This window comes from Bombyx mori, chromosome 17 (assembly GCF_030269925.1).
Source record: "Bombyx mori chromosome 17, ASM3026992v2".
Lineage (NCBI taxonomy): Eukaryota > Metazoa > Arthropoda > Insecta > Lepidoptera > Bombycidae > Bombyx > Bombyx mori.
The window spans coordinates 13,196,277-13,217,970 of NC_085123.1; the positions used below are offsets into that span (position 1 = coordinate 13,196,277).

Genomic DNA, 21,694 nt, shown 5'->3' on the forward strand with positions numbered 1-21,694 from the left:
TTACCAACCTTAAAGTCGTCATCAAAATCGAAGTTTTCTTCGTTAATGATGGTGGCGCCTCTAGCAGATTAAACTGTTAGATTCGAGACTAGACTTTCCAATCATGATACTATTATTAGAACAACTTAAGGAGTAGAAACTACTATGCAAATGCTAAGGAAAAAAAAAACTATTTTCAAACATTTTCTTTTTACAGATGAGACTAAAACTCGTCATAGTGTACGAAAGAAAAATAATCTATTGAAAAACAGAGGAGAAACTTGTACCTAATTTTTATTTCTTTTCACATTTTTATAGAATACATAATATGCACATATATAGGTATAGATTTGCATCGAATATGTAGATATTTGATGTTCGTATCTATTAGTCGGTAGAGCCCACATGTAATACCATCCTTTATTTTTTCCGAGAAGTAGCGTTTATGCTTAAAGAATGGGACCACCGTTGTACAGTACAATTTTAGAGTTTGACCTTATACATGTTCCGAGGGGGTATTGACTATGCAAAGACCCGGTGACCGCTTTTAACATCAGGGTTCGCATTATTCTTACTTTATTCTTAACATATCTTTTTATTTCCTGCGGCCTTAGGGAGCCGTTGAAACAAAACTAATTTTACGGCTTAATCTCGCGCTCATGAATTGCGACGTTTCAAATACTTTACAGTTTTCGTGGTCGCGGACGGTCAGACATATAATAATGAACACAATATTTTATCATTGAGTTAATTAAAAATTTCTTTCCAGATACTCAATAGCAGGGAAATGCTTACCCCACCTACCGCAGTGGGCCATAGACAACTTTGGCATAGATCCAGATTCCCCGCCCAAAATTCCGGAAGCGCCAAGTAGTTTTGCAGAAAGTCGCCTGCCGGAAAACGTTAAGGATGAATTGGAGATGATCGCCGCAGTAAGCGTGGACGGCATGGATAGACTGATCAGAGCACACGGGCAGACCTTAAAGGACATAGCGAACGTCAGAAATAACAACTTTCGGAGAATACCTGACGCTGTCATATGGCCAGATTGTCATGAGCAGGTCAGTAAATCGCGCCAAACTATTAATCTGTTTCCTTTGTTCAGCTGCCAAACTGTTAAATAACTAGATCTTTACTCTTTTAAGCCAGTCGTCGATTGTAAGTTGCAGGTTAGTTGACTGACCCGCCGGTACGCCGAGCAAAAAGTGCGACTCTGTTAAGGCTTTTTTTTCTTTTTTCGTTTCATGTATATTGAATTATTAAGTTTTATTTAGTGATTGAAATCCTTACACAAAATTAGTGATTGGATGAACTTTTTTTTTATTTATTTCATGGACACGAGATTTCGTTCTCTGTTATATTAATTGGTTATTGAATGTACATGACGTATCCCTTGCATTATTCATGTCCATGTGACACGGTAACCGCTTACCTCAGGTGCCGTAAACACCCAAAAAAAGGTTTGTTCTTAAATTATCTCTTGCTCTTTTTGTTGCCCTTATCTCTCACATTACATGGGGTTGACGCAGCATGTCCTCTTATCATGCTGCGTAGGGATTTGATATGACTTACAACCATCCGCCTGTCTGACGTCATTCGAGTCCCTTATTCGTCTTTTACGGCACCGGCAGCAAGATATGGGTCGATCTAATTCCAAACTTAAGGTTTTAAAATAATGATAGCCGAATTATAATTATTTGACAACCAATAACTCATCGGAGACATTCTGTACCAGGTTAAGGCCCACCCTGGGCTCATATATGAGTCAACTATTATCAAAGCCGGCAATGTGACTTTTGGACAATTATTGGTAAATCAGAAAAACGAATTATTGACTTTGTATTCTATTGGCAGTCACAAAACTCTTCTGAACGACATCTTAGATAAATAACAGGTTAAGTGTTAACCTTTATTTAATGCAGGTTTTGAACCGTATTCTTTGAAGGAGACGATTATATTCAAATCAATCTGTATTGACATATCAATAACATTTTTTTGTCCAAATGCACAGATTGCCACCTTTGATAATAGACGACTCATATGCAAACTAGCTGTACCCGTCCGCTTCGCTGGGCATTTAAAATTAACATTATTATTTCTCAACCCCGGAAAGATTCTCATCTCTATCTATCTATTAAGTACATGTATTTTCTACATGGATACCAAGTTTCAAGTCAATCGGATGCATGGTTCAGTAGTTATAACGGAACATCCGTAAAAACCACTAGTTTTATATATTAGTATAGAAGTATAGATAACAAAAAAACAACGAAAAATTGCACATTAAAATGTCAAACGTATGTGACATTTAATTTTGTTGGTTTATACGTCATCCTTAGTGAACTGTTTACATAAAAGGTAATAATCAGCGTAGGTATCATCGTAAATAACAGACAAACTAGTAGTTACATATGTGCGAAATGTAAATATAGGTATAGGGTGTGAAGGAATTTAGACGGAACTCGGATGACGTCAAGACTATGAATTTCAGAGCAATTTAATAACAAAAATGTACATTAATACGTATTCTATTTTTACCTGGCCATAACGATTCAAAAGGCATATTTTAAGCGGAATCATCTGCCATGTCTATAGATAGTACATTCAGAATACACGAAACTGGATATTTAGTAGTGATACATTATATACAAGCTTCTCTTGAAATAATCGTTAACGTTATTCAAATTTTTGGCGTATTTCTTCTATTCTACCACAGGTAGGTATCGCTTACCTTTGTATATGGCAAGATTTTTTTCTTTTTGGTGTAGGTAGTCAGACAAATTTACGGAAAATGAATGATGATAATATTGTATCAAATGCCTTTGTTCTTAAGAAATTTTGGACGAGGCTATGATTGGAGAAGTCGTGATTATTGTAAGAACTTTGTAAAAAACGAGTGATGACCGGGCACCGCGAAATATAGCGTGCGTAGGCCTCCCACAAGATGGGCCAAGATGGGACTTACTAAAGGTTGCGGGAATTCGCAGGAATATCTTACTTTGGAGAAGGCATATGTCCAGCAGTAGACATCCGTGGTCTGATGATGACGACAATTGGGAATATAATAAAACTAAATACTTATTTATCTGCTCAAAACTCTTTACTTTGTACTAATAATTTCATTTTGAACCATATGTTATGTACTAATATATGACTCCGTGTTACGTAATTTCAAATGAAATTTATATTAGTATACTACTTTTTTTTGCGGATTAGATGACAATTAATATACATTAGGTTTGCAAGTATTTACTTTAAGCGTAGTGAATTCGTTTCCGAACGTTCTGACTTCGTAAAGTTACATTTCACTGTGAGTTTTGTTAAATTATTACATTCAATAATAATTTAAACTAAAATGCAAATCGTTTCGATCGGCCAACGAGAGACGATTCTAATGTCATAAATGACAAATCTCAAAAATTGAACTTTGACAGATTCAATTTGCTTTTTTTTTGTTATTAGATGTCAAATATTTCAGTCTCCATATCCTGCATAGAGCCGATAATACTAAGATTAGATATCTTGAGTATTCCATAAAACTCACAAGTTCTAGAAGTACGATCAAAAAGCGCTGAGTATTTGACAATGGTCGCACTGTGGAAATCATTCTCGGCTAGTTGATGAATGGTGATGAGATTATTGGCATTTTTTCTCTTTCTTTCAGGTAGAAAAGATAGTCCAATGTGCGTCGCGGCACAACTTCGTGATCATTCCTTTCGGTGGGGGCACGTCGGTGTCCGGCGCGGTCACTTGCCCCGAGAACGAACCCAGGCCCATAGTCGCCCTGGACACGAGCGAAATGAATTCAATACTGTGGTTGGACAAGGAGCAGCTGCTGGCGAGAGTGCAAGTAAATAAATACGTTTAGTTTATGTATTCGTATAATAAACTCAACTGTTCTCGTGCTATTAATTAGGCCTACAGATTCGTGATTTTTTTTTATTGCGTAGATGGGTGGACGAGCTCACAGCCCACCCGGTGTTAAGTGGTTACTGGAGTCCATATACATCTACAACGTAAATGCCGCGTATAGTTTAGCCTTTCCAGCCGAAACGCATCTACTTCACGGTAGAAATAGACAGGGTGGTGGTACCTTACTGATCAGAACTCACAAGAGGTCCTACCACTAGTAAGTGAGCACCCGTGAGCCGTTACCTGCCGGACCATGGCTATATCCTTTGTTAAAAACCTCTCATTTAATTGTAAAATTCTATCAAATTTGTGAGTGTTCTTTCAATATTCCGTGTCCCGAAGGCAGGAATAGTCGGTCAAGACTTAGAGCGGGAGATGCGGTCCCGTGGCTTCACCGTCGGCCACGAGCCAGACTCGTACGAGTTCTCTACCCTCGGGGGGTGGGTTGCGACAAGAGCCAGCGGCATGAAGAAGAACACATATGGGAATATAGAAGATTTAGTTGTACAGACGAAGGTAAGGATTTTTTATAAACGGCTTTTATAAACGGTTCAACAGCTGCCCCGCCCTTCAAACCGAAACGCATTACTGCTTCACGGCAGAAATACGAAGGGTAGTGGTACCTACCCATACGGACCCACAATCGGCATATAAGTCATCTATGTCAATGCCCGTCATCGACTTAAGTCGTCGATGCCGATTTGAGCGAACATGCTGCTTTACGACAGAAATAAGCAGGGTTGTGATACCTACCCGTGCGGACTCACAAGATGCCCTACCACTAATAAACCTTTTCCATTACAAGGTTCGGGGTTCACAAGAGGTCCTACCAATAATAAACCTTTTCCATTACAAGGTTCGGGGTTCACAAGAGGTCCTACCAATAATAAACCTTTTCCGTTACAAGGTTCGGGGTTCACAAGAGGTCCTACCACTAATAAACCTTTTCCATTACAAGGTTCGGGGTTCACAAGAGGTCCTACCAATAATAAACCTTTTCCATTACAAGGTTCGGGGTTCACAAGAGGTCCTACCAATAATAAACCTTTTCCATTACAAGGTTCGGGGTTCACAAGAGGTCCTACCAATAATAAACCTTTTCCATTACAAGGTTCGGGGTTCACAAGAGGTCCTACCAATAATAAACCTTTTCCATTACAAGGTTCGGGGTTCACAAGAGGTCCTACCAATAATAAACCTTTTCCATTACAAGGTTCGGGGTTCACAAGAGGTCCTACCAATAATAAACCTTTTCCGTTACAAGGTTCGGGGTTCACAAAAGGTCCTACCACTAATAAACCTTTTCCATTACAAGGTTCGGGGTTCACAAGAGGTCCTACCACTAATAAACCTTTTCCGTTACAAGGTTCGGGGTTCACAAGAGGTCCTACCACTAATAAACCTTTTCCATTACAAGGTTCGGGGTTCACAAGAGGTCCTACCAATAATAAACCTTTTCCATTACAAGGTTCGGGGTTCACAAGAGGTCCTACCAATAATAAACCTTTTCCATTACAAGGTTCGGGGTTCACAAGAGGTCCTACCAATAATAAACCTTTTCCATTACAAGGTTCGGGGTTCACAAGAGGTCCTACCAATAATAAACCTTTTCCGTTACAAGGTTCGGGGTTCACAAAAGGTCCTACCACTAATAAACCTTTTCCATTACAAGGTTCGGGGTTCACAAGAGGTCCTACCAATAATAAACCTTTTCCATTACAAGGTTCGGGGTTCACAAGAGGTCCTACCACTAATAAACCTTTTCCATTACAAGGTTCGGGGTTCACAAGAGGTCCTACCAATAATAAACCTTTTCCATTACAAGGTGGTGACGCCGAAAGGAGTGCTCGAGAAGAGCTGTCGCGTGCCGAGGGTGTCGTGCGGTCCGGAATGGGAGCACGTCGTGATGGGCTCCGAAGGATGCTTCGGTGTCGTCACTGAGGTTTGTGAGAGCTCACATCAACATATCGCAAAACATCATTTCAATACTTTTAGCCACTTTTACGTTAAGCTTACCCGAAAAAGTATGTCGTGAATTACAGCAATTACTATTTGAACTGTTTGATTTGAAAAGCAAAATATTTTAATGCTTGTTTTTATTTAGTAATTCACACACAAAATAACGTAAAAAATTTTACCGGAAAATTAAGCACAAATAAAATACTTGTCCATTTAAGAAATCTCTTCGAGCACTTGCGAGACAATAATCGCTATTGAATTAGCATTAAATTTAAAAAAATAAACATTAATATGTAAAAAAGAAACAGAATAATTATTATACTTATTAAAAAATTTAATCATGCAAGCATTTAAATCACGTACATATTCGCATTCCAATTCGAGTTCGTAAATGCGCACAAATATTAAAGTAATAAATATTTAGTGTTAAAATAACACAATATAGCGACCCAAACGGTAGCTGCGCCTGACCGTACGCCGCGGCCAATCAGGAGCTCTCGTCGGCTCCCAGCCCTCAACACGTCATTACGGATCCTCCCGATCCATTAACGGTGCCTTTAAGGTACCTCAAGCACCGGTCACCGTCCTCGCCGAACCCGTCGCTTGCGACGATGGGCTCGACGAGTGAATTAACCCACAGACACAGCCCGCTGAGTTTCTCGCCGGATCTTCATAGTCGCGATTCCGAGCCAATAGTAGATCACGAAGCAGTAACCCCTGAGATGTTAAGTCTCCTTTAGCAAACCTTCCACCTTGGCTAAGCAGTCAAGTGTCTCCATCCGGCCTAGCCGAGCGGTAAGGTGTCTGGACTAAGCCCGATTCTCTCTATCAAAAAAAAAAAAAAATTAGCCGTTCGCTCTATCCTTTACCTTTTTATACCATTTCATCACAAGTTTTCGTTTGACTTGCATGTTTGTTCAAATCTTAGAAGCTAAATCAGAGACCACATCGTCTTAATTTACGAAGCATTTTTATGGTGAGGATTGAGCTGAACCGAATTGTAGGATTAGCGCCGGGTAAAAGAACTCTTCCGCGATCAACAACGCGAGCAGTTACGAAACTTTTGTGTACGCATTTAAGTGTCTCAGTTTAGATATTAATTATTTTTTATTCTATAAAAATGGGTAGTTCTTAGGTAGGTAGGTAGGTAATAAAATAAATAAGGGAAAAGTCAGCCCACCGAGTTAGTTTCACCTTTTCTTTTCGGGCCTCTAGATACTTTTTAACCGGTTCGACGTAAGGTTGTTTTCATGACATTTAGTTTTAAATGTATTTGGGTATAATTTGAATTATTTTCAATTTTTAATTCGATACCAATTATTATTAATTTTCTTCTCTGCTTGTTTTGTCGTATAAAAATATATTTTAATTACTTTAATTTTCCATGATGACCTGGAACTTGACTCAGTCAGTAAGTATCTACAGTCGGCATCATTGCACCACTTCGAGAAGGCGGTCATGGCATGAGAACCCTCTTGTCGTGGCCGCTGGAAACTACATACCCGATCCTGTAGACCAAATGGTAAACAGTCGACGTCGTGATATCCTGTTGATATATTATTGTGAAAATTTAAGTTCCTCGCTCCTCTTAACTCTGCTTACTGACTGCTATGGAATGGTCCTCTTGGCTGCGATCCTGGCGTTGGTTACGACCACGAGCGGTGCTGACTCATCATCACATGGACATGCTCTGTCATCACTGTTTCAGGTCGTCATCAAAATCCGTCCAGTGCCGGCCGTGACTCGCTACGGATCCCTCGTGTTCCCCGACTGGGAGTCCGGGTTCTGGTTCGAAAGGGAAGTCGCCAGGAAGAGGCTTCAACCTTCTAGTATTAGACTAATGGACAACGAACAGGTCAGTAGATATGACAAGGTCAAAAGAAGACCTGACTACTAGGTACGACGGACCCCTGGTGAGCTGATATGCCGGATTGTTCTAAGGAAATTTGAATATTTGTTGTGTATAGGTATGGACCTAAGTGTACACATACATGCAAATATTCGTAATAACTGTTATGACATGGAATTCCCCCATTGTAGGTAGGTAGCGGCTTAGCTCTGCCCCTGGCATTTGTGATGTCCATGGGAAACGGTAACCACTCACCATCAGGTGGGCCGTATCCTTGTCTGCCTACAAGGGCAAATCGAAAGTTGGAAAAACACTAAATCTTATCATTGATCTTTTGTATTGCATTTATGTATCACTCGCTGTAAAGTGGTTACCACTGCCTATAATCATCACAATATGTGTCATTACCCACCCCATCACAGGAGGTTGACATTTGTATTTTACTGTAGTAGACTCCAAGAGGGACGCATGAATACTTCGTGGCAAAAATAGACATAATAATAATTACATTTTTACATTTGTACAATGTTGGTACCTACTCGTGCGGACTTCAAAATGCGCTCTTTTTTTCCTACCTAAATTGATTTCAGTAAACGGAAAGCCACTTTTCTAAGTAGGATAAATACACACTAAGACGCAAAAGAGAAAAATTTCATCAGTTATTTTGTCTTTACCTATTTCATCATCATTCTCCTGCCCTTCTCCCAGACACCTGGAGTCGGGGTAACATGTTTTCTCCTTCCATACTTCTCTATCATATATCGTTTCTTCGCTCACTCCCCTCTTACACATATCGTCTTTCACGCAATCCATCAATTTCTTCTTAGGTCTACCTCTTCCTCTATATCCTTCCACATTCATAGTTAACACTCTCTTACCAACCTCATTTTCATTTCGTTTCATCACATGTCCATACCATCCCAAACGCGCACTTCTCAACTTCTGTCACAGGTGCCACTTTCAGACTTCCCCTAACATATTCATTACGTATTCTATCCATTCTCGTTACTCCACACATGCATCGCATCATTTGCATCTCTGCTGCGTGCAATCACCTTTCATCCTACCTATTGTCATTACCTGTCTTTATTTATTTTTATTTAATTATTACTCTTCATGTAAAATTTACATTGGCGGACTTAATGCCTAAGGCATTCTCTACCAGTCAACCAAAGGTAGTGCAGAGTGAATAGTGGTAGGTGCAATGAAATTTATATTAAGTTACAAATACATACACAAAAAAACTATATACATACATAATATATATATTGTGTAATCACATATTTAACAAATAACTTCATCTAAATAAGTTCATGACGATTCCGCTAATTTTTCCAACATTCGCCGAACCCTACCTTTACCTATTTATATATAGATAAAAACCGTACATTACAGTTTCGTTTCGGGCAAGCACTGAAATTGGAGAACTCGTGGGGCGGAGTCCTGTTGGACGGGCTGAAGCGACTGTACATCACTAGGATCAAAGGGTTCGATCCTCTGAAGCTGTGCGTGGTCACGCTGCTCATGGAGGGCACCGAGGAGAAAGTCAGAGAACAAGAGCGAGCGCTCAACGGCATCGCGGCCCGGCACGGCGGGGTGCCGGCCGGCGCGGGGAACGGCGAGACCGGATACACGCTCACCTTCGTCATAGCCTACCTCAGGGTGAGTCCTGCAGCAGCGGCCCAGACCCCTGCCCTTCACGAACCGACCGAGGTTTCGTTAACACGTTGACTGCCGTGTAGGTAACCGGTGCCCTACAACACCAGGTGGGTTGTGAGCTCGTCCACCCATCTAAACAATAAAAAAAAACTCTTTCCCTGATGCAGACCAGGCCAACGGTTAAGTCCTAAAGCAGATGGACACTAAATATATGAATATTCTTTTTGTTTTGTATACAGGACGTGGCGATAGAGTTCGACATAGTGGCGGAATCGTTCGAGACGTCGGTGCCCTGGGACCGCACCCTGGCTCTCTGCAGGAACGTGAAGACTCGCGTCCGGGACGAGTGTCTCGCCAGAAGTATCACCCGGTTCCTGATCTCGTGCCGCCTCACTCAAACGTGAGTTTTTTTTTCTTTTTTTTTTATTGCTTGGGTTAGGGTGGACGAGCTCACAGCCCACCCGGTGTTAAGTGGTTACTATAGCCCATAAACATCCACAACGTAAATGCGCCACCCACCTTGAGAATAAGTTCTAAGGTCTCAGTATAGTTACAACGGCTGCCCCGCACTTCGAACCGAAATGCATTACTGCTTCACGGCAGAAATAGGCAGAATGGTGGTACCTACCCGCGCGGACTCACAAGAGGTCCTACCACCAGTAGAAGACTTACGAGAAGTTTTTATTAGTTGCTGTATGTGAGCAGATTCACTCATAAATCCACATTATGAGAAGTGGTTCCCGGTGTCCATAGATAGCACAAGCGGGCAGCCCAGCTGCGACACAATACGATGAGGGACTTCAAGTCTCAAGATAAGTGAGCTCTGGTGACCATTGAACAAAGTCTGGTTTGAAGGGTGGGGCAGCCGTTGTAACTGTACTGAGATCTTAGAACTCATGTCTCAAGGTGGGTGGCGCATTTACGTTGTAGATGTCTATGGGCTCCAGTAACCATTTAACACCACGTAGGCTCTGATTTCGTCCATCCATCTAAACAATAAAAAATATATAGGAATCCCTGATTGCTTCGTGGTAAATGTAAGCTGAACAGTGATACCTGCCCGCGTGTGTCCATAATAGGCCACCCCTAAGTTTAAATTTATCATGACGCTGCTCCTTCATTATGGAATTCGTTGTCGAATAATATATACAAGTATATTTAAATTTGTTTTTGTTTAATATTGTATATTTAGTAATTTTTCAAACATTTTCAATCATTTATTAATTATTTTAAGAAGCAGCAAACAGTAACCTAGCCCCAAACTAAAAATCCCTGTTTTAAGGGAACTAGAGACTGATTGATACACATAAATAGACATTAATATAGAATGATGGTCCATAAAAAAAATCACGAATAAATATTATAATATTTTTTTAATGGTATAAAATAAATACGTTTTATAATGCGAGTCTTTTGATCCACAGTTACGACGCCGGCTGCTGTATTTATTTTTATTTTGGATTTTACTCGGGTGACTGTGAAAACCCTGTCGAAACGTACGAGCAAATCGAGGAAGCAGCCAGAGATGAAATATTAGCTTGCGGTGGTGAGTTCCATTAATTTTTTAAAAGACATTATTAAAAAAATCCAACGATTTAAAAGTAACTAAATTGATAGCACCCGAGATTTTATAACAGCTTCCGGTATTTAAAACGAGCTTTTATTGTAATGTTGGTAGTTCGTAAAACCATTCGCTGATCAAACTTTTTAAAGAAAATCGTTAGACATATTTTTAATTTTAAAAGTTTAATGAATATAAACAGATTTTAAGACTAATTTTGATGGTCTTCGAAGATTTGAGAGGAAAATTTAAACGAAGATAATTATAAAGGTTTGTTTAAATAAATAAAATTGACATCCATTTCTCACGTAAAAACGTACGATTAAATTACAGGGTCGATATCGCACCATCATGGCGTCGGAAAATTAAGAAAGAAATGGTACGCCGAGACTGTGAGCGAACCCGGCCGCCAATTACTACTGGCAGCTAAGAACGCCTTAGATCCGCAGAACATATTTGCAGTCGGCAATATGGCCTTTGACGAGCACAACACCGAACATAGCGTCAAAAGTAAACTATGAACTGTTTGTGATGTGGAAGGCGATTTTAATTACTGCAGAAGTTATTCAACTTCGTTATTAAGGGTTTATGGTTGGTTGTCCGGAATATTGTAAGCGACGAGTCGGTGAAGGCTCGGTATGACGACTTAAACTGACGAGTCTTGGGCGTATAGAATGTATTAACAGAAAATAATCGTTGAGGAAGTGGGAGTGTTTTTAATAATTTTAAGAAATCCATTATTTTGCATATTCATAAATAGAGAATAGAACAGTAACAATAAAGTCTTCTCATTGTATGTAAAAGTTGAAGTTAAAATTTTTTGCGCCTGTATCATGTTCGATGTGACCCGATTCAAATTAATTAAAATCAAAATATTATTTATTTCATAAGCACTGTTCATTTTCATTATGTTTGAACTCTTAGTAATGGGTAGTTAGAAAATTCGATTCTTATACAAGATTACATTAATTATAAGCTTGCATAAATTGAAATGGATAGTAACGTAAAAAAACACATAAATACAGCACGAATAGCTACAGTAGCTAAATGCCAAATCGTGCCTTCTATAGGGTCGTTTTAGCAGTTTTGATAAAAATTGCTAACTTACTAAAAATTATACAAATTTATATGTTGCACATACTACTATGTCTAATAGGAAATATAAAGCTCTAATTCAATATATGGAATCAAGACCAAAGATGTAAATTATTATTGTAATATTTGTTCAAGTTTAAGAAAATTTAACTTAAAAAAATACCCATACTTACCACTATTTTTATTATTACAAATTTTAGCGCATCATTAATTAATTTACAGCACATTTATGAAAGCAATGCCATTTAATGTAATGTACTTTAACATTCCCGATAATCAGTTATCGTTTTTTATATTATTAATTAAAACTGTATTGTTCTAGAAATGTGTGCGTTTGTGGTGTAGTCCAATAAATGATTCTTTTTATACGCTGCCTTTTTAATACCAAAAACACTTAATCCAATTTCTTGGATATAATTTACTTTATGTGGTATAATTCTAGTCATTCCTAGTTTTACTTAACCTGCACATATATCTATAAAGTACTAGGTATATAGGTTTCATACTTCAGTGAACCTGCATGACATGGGTCGTTTATTGTGATTCTTCAGTTTGAAAACGAACATCAAATCGAACGAAAAGTTTGCAATTTTATTCTCGTAATAAAGTGATCAACTTTATATTAAGCAAATCTACCATCCTTAATGTTTTCCTTTATTTACCTACTAATAAAATTAGTGTACGAATAAAGCGATTTCATAATATTTATTTTGGCAAATAATATTCAAATTCCTTACCTTTTAATCCTTTGAAGTCAATGTGATTATTTTCGATGTCATTCATTTATACTTCCGTTTTGAAATTTTAATAAAACTCAAAAGAATTCACTTCCTGTTACCACTCAATAATTGGTTCTCTAATATTGTTTAATTTTAAGATGGAAATTTAATGAAGCTTGCGTTTACGCGGGTATCTTGAAGATAAATTTGTTGCAACAGATACGTGCATAGTAAATTAAGTCAAGATGATTGATCTTTTTATGCCTTTTCGTTCATTTTTGAAATTTGAGAATGTATGTACTGATAATAATATTTTTCGAATGCATTACAAGCTCACAGTCATAATATTATTGGTGTTTACACTTCTTGTGACTTCAAAGCAGTTTTTCGGAGAGCCCATACATTGTATGAGCGGCAATGATAAAGGCAATGATAAGGACGCCGTGAACAGTTATTGTTGGATATATGGAACATACACGCTGAAGAGCCAGCTTTTAGGTTCGTACATAATATTGATTTTAATTATATCAAGTACCTAATAAAATTAAGTAAATCACATTTTTTACAGACTTTTTATGAACTTAGTTCGCCATGTTGAAATTTGCAAAAATTACATTCTAATTTCAATAGGCATCGATAAAATATCAATCAATAAAAACATAAAATATTGAACAAATTTCCAGGTGTTGAAGGCAGGCACATGGCATATGTAGGAGTAGGACCGGCTAAGTCCGACGATGATGAGCAGATCAAACACACTTACTACCAGTGGGTGTGTTTTGTACTACTTGGTCAAGCCACCATGTTTTATGCTCCTCGATACCTGTGGAAAATGTGGGAAGGAGGCAGGCTGAAGGCACTGGCAGCTGATCTTAGTAAGATTTTTATAAATTTAGATATTTTTAATGAGAAAAAACAATTAGGTAACTGAAGTGCCAATTAACTTACTTTGTTAGAGAAAGGAAAAATTAAATTACCTATTTCATTTATTAAGAGACAAGCACCTCTCATCTCCTTAACTCTTCAAAGTACAGTAAAATTACACAAATTCAATAAAAAGCTAGCAATAATTTAAGTAATCAGTATACTAAGTAATAAAACTTTACAGGCAGTCCAATGGTTTCGAAGGATTGGTCAGAGTTCAGGCGCAAGGAACTTGTCTCATATTTTAATTACACAAATATGTATACTCATAATATGTATGCCCTGCGTTATGCATTTTGTGAGTTACTGAACCTTGTAAATGTGGTAAGTTTATTTATTCTTAAATTAAAAATGATGACACAAACGTTTTTTTAATTTTATTAGTAGTTTTAACTGCTTGTAAAATATAGTGGTATTATTAGCTTTGATGCGCTAACACATTTGATCAAGAAATTCTGATATCGTCAAATTAAATTAAAAATCAATAGGCAAAATAGCAAAAGACAAAACAGTTCTCCTCTGTTATTATTAATAAAATAATAGTTAGGCCAACAGATTAATGATACAATATGTCAATATCACAATACTCTGTCATATTAAATATGTGCACAAAGTCTTGCTACTTAATAACTGAATTTGGTGTTTGATCCCCAGGTTGGTCAAATATTTATTCTGGACTTGTTCCTTGGTGGTTCATTCCGTAACTATGGTGCTGCAGTTGCAGCTTTTACGCACACCCCACGCATACCTAACGATTTTACCAACTTCACCTCTGTCAACCCCATGGATGAATTTTTTCCCAAACTCACTAAATGCTGGTTAAGAAACTATGGACCTTCAGGCTCTCTTGAATTAAAGGATCGATTGTGTGTACTACCTTTAAATATTGTTAATGAAAAGATATTTGTTATCCTTTGGTTCTGGCTTATTATATTAACGGCTTTTTCGATACTAGCAGTAGTTTTTCGTTTTCTCTTGCTTATATTATATCCACTGCGGACAGTAATGATACGTGGACAAATACGCTATGTTAAAAGAAGTGTTGTCTCACGTATTGTAAAGAGATTTGGTTTTGGGGACTGGTTTATTCTCCACTTATTGGGTAAGAACATGAATCCAATAATTTTTAAGGATTTAGTACTTGAATTGGCCAAAGAAATAGAACATAATGCTATAATGGTATAACTCATGTTTTGAGTTTTTCGAAATAAGTCGCTAATTTGAATTAAGATTTGCTACAATAACAGTAAAATAATTATTATAATTCAGTTAGCCTGTGCTCAGCTATTTGCTAAAATTTTGAATTTACAATTAGTGTAATTAAAATCTTGCACTTTGCATGATTGCTTGCTATTGATTAGAATGAGCTGAACTCTTTAGAAGTAATGTTTAAATAATAAGTGCGTATTAGTAATCACATAAAAGACTGATTATAGAAATTGTTATTGAGGACTTTGTTTAGTTCCTAAAAGAGAAATTATAGCATTTGTTGAACAAATGTTTTGATATATTTTCTTTTAAGAAGTACAAGAGAATTGTTATTTAAGTTCCTTTGTTTACTATTTTCAGTTGAAAGTCTATTTAGTCAAAAGGGTTTTGTTTTATTTTTAGCAATAACTGATGATAATGTAAAACAAAATGAAACAATGTTTAAGAAGTTCATATTTGTTTTAGTGATCATTAAAATTTATTTAAGACATTTTTCAAATAATTAAATGATATAACAGAATGCTGGTTTTACCTGTTTTTTTTTTTTTCAATAAAACATACAATATTGCATGAACAGACGCAAACCACTGTGTTTCCAGTCTATTCCTAACGGAATTGATTTTTCAAAATTTGTTGTCTTATTGTGAGACTGCATAAATAGGTAACAATCCTGTGTTATCCGCGGCAAAGTAATCCTGCGTCATGGTGCGCAATGGATGAGGCAGACGTCACAATTCACACTTGAGACTTCAAGGTTGTTTTAAAATGAGTGGCGTCATCGTTGGCCTGTCTGGGCTTCGGAGATCACTTAATATCAGGCAGGCCGTGAAGTCATCGTACTATGTAAATCAATACAAATGTTAAATAGAAGCAGTTGCAAATTTATAATGCAATGAGAAATCTAAGCAAATGTGAATATGTAATGTGAAAATTTCGTAAATATTGGGGACCGGTTATATTTTTTTATCTTTTTTTTATTGCTTAGATGGGATGGGACGAGCTCATAGCCCACTTGGTGTTAAGTGGTTACTGGAGCCCATAGACATCCACAACATAAATGCGCCACCCACCTTGAGATATAAGTTCTAAGGTCTCAAGTATAGTTACAACACCTGCCCCGAAACCGAAACGCATTACTGCTTCACGACAGAAATAGGCGGGGTGGTGGTACCCACCCGCGCGGACTCACAAGAGGTCCTATCACAAGTAGGTAATTACGCAAATTATAATTTTTCGGGTTTCAATTTTATTACACGATGTTATTCCTTCACCGTTGAAATCAATCGTGAACATTTGTTGAGTACGTATTTCATTAGAAAAATTGTTACCCACTTGAGATTCGAACACCGGTGCATCGGCCAACACGAATGCACCGGACGTCTTATCCGTTAGGCCACGACGACTTCAAATATATTATTGAGTCTCTTATATTTTAAACAATCATCTGCCTATGTTTGCTGTAAAGCAGTAGATTTTTATACATATCAACATTTTTACATCAAATTGAACGTGATAATTTTGAATGATCCTCATAATTTTATTACCTTTATTTTTATTAGTACATTGTTTAAATCTGTTAATAGCACTTTGAAGTCTCCTAAGTAAAAGAAGTTGACAAGCTCAAAGTTAAAAAAAAATTTTTAATCCAATTTTGAATATGAATATATGTGTTTCATGACTTTAAAATATTGCCATTACAATATAATGCAGTTACATAATGAAGGTTTTGTTCTTAACACATATTTGTAACTATTGTGTTTTATGAAAATTAGTCCAGTTCAACATTTGAAAAAAGTGTCTCTGTAAAAGCTGTTATTATTATTTAATCTACATTAATGTAGAATAAAAATTCAAAAGTAATGCTTAAGCGCAATAACAGTAGATTAATATCAAAACTGAAACAATACCACTTAGTCACAATGTAGTTTTTATGAATTTGAGCAAGATTCACAATAATCTCCTTATTTGAGATTTTGGTTTTTATTATACCATTATATTATTATTTCCATATTTTAAAATATTGATAATTTATTGAGATGTGTTACAGTTTCATTTATACAGTTTCACAGTAGCAAATTTAAAACAATCCCATCTATGATTTATTTCATGCCAGAATATATAACTAAAACTACTTTTATGGATTATTATCACTTAATATTGTTATTACATTAATTCCGTTTCACCACTTTAGTTTTACATTAAAACTGAGACTAGTCAGTAGTTTTAATTATAAAAAAACTCAAAAACTGAAGAAATATTGTATAGCTTAAATTCTACTAATTTCATTTTCAATCAAATCCAAGATAGTGAGATGATGCATTTGTGCTCATGTACTCGAATTTTATGCACAGAACCACACATACCTATATCAATACAAGCCATACAAAAGAGTATCTTTATCAATACAAAAAGTACATTATATTTTTTTCTTTCAAATTAAATTACAACACTAGTCCTTGAAATACTTTATTAATTTCTATCCTGAACAACCTCTGCAACCACAATGGACACATTCAACAATCCTTCCCTCTTCCAGCTTACTCTTCGGAACTCTACATATACAATTAGTTGCAAAATTTGTATCTCTAGTTTGTATGCAGCGAAGACAACACAAATTTTCATACCCAGTCTTTTTCCATTTCGCTATAAGATTGGCGTCAGCTATTTTTTCATTTAAGCAATATTGGTAAAGTTCTCTACTAATGGCCTTACGTCTGTAAAATAAGTCATAGATGTAACGCGATTTCTGATGATGTATTTTGAAAATTGGCCATAAGGATTCTTGTTTTCGTTTCCCTTCGTGCGGTTCAGTTTCGGCTGAAAATATATTTAAGTAAGTAACATCATTTCAAGGAACATATCCAATATTTTTAGGTTATCATTGTTTTTAAATAAAACAACAATATTTTGTTGAGGCTATGTTCAATACCTTCTCGCATTTTCTGTTCAAGTTCCTCAAGTGTTGGCTCAATTAATTCCCATCCTTCTGGTGGTGGTTTCCTACTGCGACGAACCTTAGGCATTTTATAATATCTTCAACAAAATCGGCTTCTAAGATTTAAAGAATTTTAATTTTCATTTACTCTACAACGACAACGTAAAACAGCCCGTATTTCTAAATTTGTGACAGGCGACATGAATGACAGTTGGGCGTGATATTTTTTTTAAAGAACGGGTAAAAGGAAATTAGCCCATATATGTTGTAAAGGTCGAAGAAGATCTATTTGAAAAGGGAAATTTAGCAGAATTAAATGAAACCTCTTACCATAATGGATTTAATTTACTGAGATTTCAATGGCCTTTAGAAACTATGTCCAACTATTATGTCCTCCCTCGCCTATCTTAACGGTCGGATTATCTTCTTCTTCTTAGTCGCATACTTCATTGCGGAAGGTCGTGTCCCTGAAAGCCCTTTATGGCTCCTTGTACCATCAGCTTCAATTTCCTTCGGTTTTAGACTTCTCTTAGGGCGGTCGCAACAGAGAGTCCAGTGAGCGCAATTACCTGATCTGACCAACGGTTTGGCGGCCGGCCGGTGGGTCTTTTACCTTCTACCTTGCCCACTACAGCCAATTTTTCAAGGTTGTCGGTCGGATTATCAACTTTTTTAAATTTGTGCTTTTTTACACAACAGGACAAAACGTTTCGAACGTGCCAATAATCAGCGATGGCAAAGTTATCATCGTTCAATATGAATAAGCCTGGCGCTTATTCATATTGAACGATGATAACTTAAAATTTTCTTGATTACTTGTGGTAGAGAGTTTGAGCCTCCAACCACTATCCTGTTTATTTGTAACGCCACACTGTTTTTCGTTAGGGAATGAAAGGCTAGACAGCAATTAGACAACAAAATTAAATCTTCGAACGGTAGATCTCGAGGTTGATAGCGGCATTAAATAGCGGAAATAAATTTCAACATGAGAGCGTAGTTTTTTGGTAGTACTGTACTCCAAAATCAATGGTATCCTGAATAGGAATTAAGGGGATAGATATTATTATGTAATACCAAAGAATAACTGAATAATCAGAGATACTAATGCCACGGAGGGTAATGTGTCTAATTTACCATTTATTCTAATATATTCAGTCCGTTTAAAGAACAGAACGAGCCCAGGAGTAAGATGTGAACTTTTGGGTGAAAAACAAAACGTGTGATGATGATATTAAACAAGGATATATTTCATTTTTTAAGTATCGGCATTTTTCTCTGGTTTATCTTTCAAGTTTTGTGGAAATCCGGATTCCACCTCAGCAATATAATCACATTTAAGCGTGCAAATTTGACCACTTCCTACTGTTTTTGTATGGTGAATCTTATTGTACTGTCTTGTGTATCTAATCGTCGAAATCGTGCAATCTAACCCATACATCAGCTGAGCTCATCATACCGCTGAGTTTCTCATCGGATTTATTTATTTATTGCTTAGATAGGTGGACGAGCTCACAGCCCACCTGGTTTTAAGTGGTTACTGGAGCCCATAGACATTGACAACGTAAATGCGCCACCCACCTTGAGATATAAGTTCTAAGGTCTCAAGTATAGTTACAACGGCTGCCCCACCCTTCAAACCGAAACGCATTACCGCTTCACGGCAGAAATAGGCAGGGTGGTGGTACCTACCCGCGCGGACTCACAAGAGGTCCTATCACCAGTAATTACGCAAATTATAATTTTTGCGGGTTTGATTTTTATCACACGATGTTATTCCTTCACCGTGGAAGTAAATCGTGAATATTTGTTGAGTACGTATTTCATTAGAAAAATTGGTACCCGCCTGGGATTCGTAAACCGGTGCATCAACGTCTTATCCTTTAGACCACGATGACTTTAAAATCTTCTGAGCGATTTGCGTCCGATCCGATAGCAGATTCATTCGCGAAGCAGCTGCTTTTGAGTTTTTAGGTCTCCTTTGGAGGCGCTCGGGCAGCTGTTAGCAAATTCCATTCCTCCTGGCGGAGCCTTTGCTCGTCTACCTGTCCTGGTGAAACTAGAAAGGCCTTCGGGCTTTCCTAAAAAGATTATTAAAAAAAAGAATAAAAATGTATATGCATATCTACCTAGTCAGGTCATAAGTATTGTCACACAGTAAAAACTTTTCTTTTAGAATGCTGGCCACAAAAAAGTTTATTGAATTCGAATTTCGAATTGTTCATGAAAATAAAAATGTATACTTTTATAGAATTTTACTCATTTTTAAATATGGAGTGGACGCTTAAAGAAGACCGTGTTGCAAACCGTGTTGCAGTTATTGCGTTGCATCGTTGCGGTTACGCGCCAATTCAAATTTTTAACATACTGAAAAATTTGAATATAACCAAAAGATTCGTTTATCGTACCATCAAACGATACAATGAAGACTCTAGTGTAGATGACAGGTCAAGAAGTGGTCGTCCTCGATCTGTTAGGATTCCAGCAGTGATAAAAGCTGTGAAGGCGCGAATTCAAAGAAATCCCAAACGTAAGCAGAAACTGTTGGCCCTTCAGATGTAGTTAAGCAGAACCACGGTGAAAAGGGTGTTAAATGACGACTTAGGGCTTCGGGCATATCGAAGAAAAACAGGACATCGTTTGAATGCTCGTCTAATGGACCTGAGACTGAAGAGATGCCGCGCTTTGTTGAAGCGGTACGCGGGAAAAAAAATCGGGAAATTCTTTTTTCGGATGAAAAAATTTTTACCGTAGAAGAGAGCTACAACAAACAAAATGATAAGGTGTACGCACACAGTAGTGAAGAAGCGAGCAACCGTATTCTGCGTGTCCAACGAGGTCATTTTCCATCCTTGCTCATGGTATGGTTGGGAGTTTCTGATTGGGGCTTAACAGAGGTACATTTTTGTGAGAAAAGTGTAAAAACGAATGCAGTTGTGTATCAAAATACAGTCCTGACGAACCTTGTGGAACCTGTTTCTCATACCATGTTCAATAACAGGCACTGGGTATTCCAACAAGATTCGGCGCCAGCTCATAGAGCGAAGAGCACACAAGACTGGCTGGCGGCGCGTGAAATCGACTTCATCCGGCACGAAGACTGGCCCTCCTCCAGTCCAAATTTGAATCCGTTAGATTACAAGATATGGCAACACTTGGAGGAAAAGGCGTGCTCAAAGCCTCATCCCAATTTGGAGTCACTCAAGACATCCTTGATTAAGGCAGCCGCTGATATTGACATGGACCTCGTTCGTGCTGCGATAGACGACTGGCCGCGCAGATTAAAGGCCTGTATTCAAAATCACGGAGGTCATTTTGAATAAACTTTAGTGTCATAAGAATCTATGTTTTGTTAAGTTCATTTTGGTATATGAATGGTTACATAATGAATAAACTTGTTTCAATTATTTTACATTAAACATGTGACAGAATTTATGACCTGACTAGGTAATTTTCTAGCCGCCATCTTTTTAAAAGCTCTATCGATCGTAGTATTTTTTCTGCTTGAAACTCACAACAGGCGTTTTGTTTAAAGGTTTTGACTGTTTAGAACTATGTATGTATTAATTTTAAAATGCCACTGCTATTTCTACTGATTTATTATTTAAAAAAAATTCCAAGTTCTACTTTTGCCTTTAAAGCATATTTTAGGTATTACTACCTAGCCTACCTAGCAGAAATGATACCTGTACCTAATTATATAATTTGAGAAATAGTCAAGAATTTGAGTTATTTTTCTGACAAATTGTTCATAAAATAAATGTAAGGAAAGAGTGTTGTGAGTGTTAAAATACTATGATTGAAGAGTTTGATAAACTTTCGCACACTGTAGGTACATCTAATGTGGAAACTATGGATGATATAACATCGAATAATTTTATTTGATAAGTGATTAC

General features: G+C 37.2%; 3 protein-coding genes and 1 long non-coding RNA gene across 4 annotated transcripts in view; 2 read left to right on the top strand and 2 right to left on the bottom strand.

Moving 5' to 3' along the window:
- LOC101738589 (alkyldihydroxyacetonephosphate synthase) overlaps window positions 1-12,382 on the top strand; it is a 35,677-nt gene extending 23,295 nt beyond the window's left edge. Inside the window, exons 3-11 of the mRNA XM_038016758.2 lie at window positions 749-1,040; window positions 3,644-3,829; window positions 4,234-4,407; window positions 5,717-5,833; window positions 7,559-7,705; window positions 9,095-9,361; window positions 9,598-9,758; window positions 10,783-10,904; window positions 11,253-12,382. Coding sequence (XP_037872686.1) covers window positions 749-1,040; window positions 3,644-3,829; window positions 4,234-4,407; window positions 5,717-5,833; window positions 7,559-7,705; window positions 9,095-9,361; window positions 9,598-9,758; window positions 10,783-10,904; window positions 11,253-11,440 — 1,654 coding nt within the window. The 3' untranslated portion in view covers window positions 11,441-12,382. The remainder of the gene's footprint in view (window positions 1-748; window positions 1,041-3,643; window positions 3,830-4,233; window positions 4,408-5,716; window positions 5,834-7,558; window positions 7,706-9,094; window positions 9,362-9,597; window positions 9,759-10,782; window positions 10,905-11,252) is intronic.
- LOC134200475 (uncharacterized) lies at window positions 6,164-12,890 on the bottom strand. Its single transcript, XR_009975430.1, has 2 exons — window positions 12,752-12,890; window positions 6,164-6,675 (listed from the first exon to the last, which is right to left on the bottom strand). It is a non-coding gene; the product is annotated as an uncharacterized LOC134200475 (long non-coding RNA).
- Window positions 12,891-12,967: 77 nt separating this feature from the next.
- On the top strand, window positions 12,968-15,031 carry Inx4 (innexin 4). The gene is given in 4 exon segments (NM_001043655.1): window positions 12,968-13,231; window positions 13,417-13,608; window positions 13,842-13,981; window positions 14,312-15,031. Coding segments are annotated over 4 exon segments (1,116 nt in total). The 5' UTR covers window positions 12,968-12,978; the 3' UTR covers window positions 14,843-15,031.
- A 2,263-nt stretch (window positions 15,032-17,294) lies between these two features.
- Window positions 17,295-17,944, bottom strand: LOC692813 (G10 protein). The gene is given in 2 exon segments (NM_001046660.1): window positions 17,295-17,683; window positions 17,796-17,944. Coding segments are annotated over 2 exon segments (435 nt in total). The 5' UTR covers window positions 17,890-17,944; the 3' UTR covers window positions 17,295-17,342.
- Window positions 17,945-21,694: the final 3,750 nt, after the last annotated feature.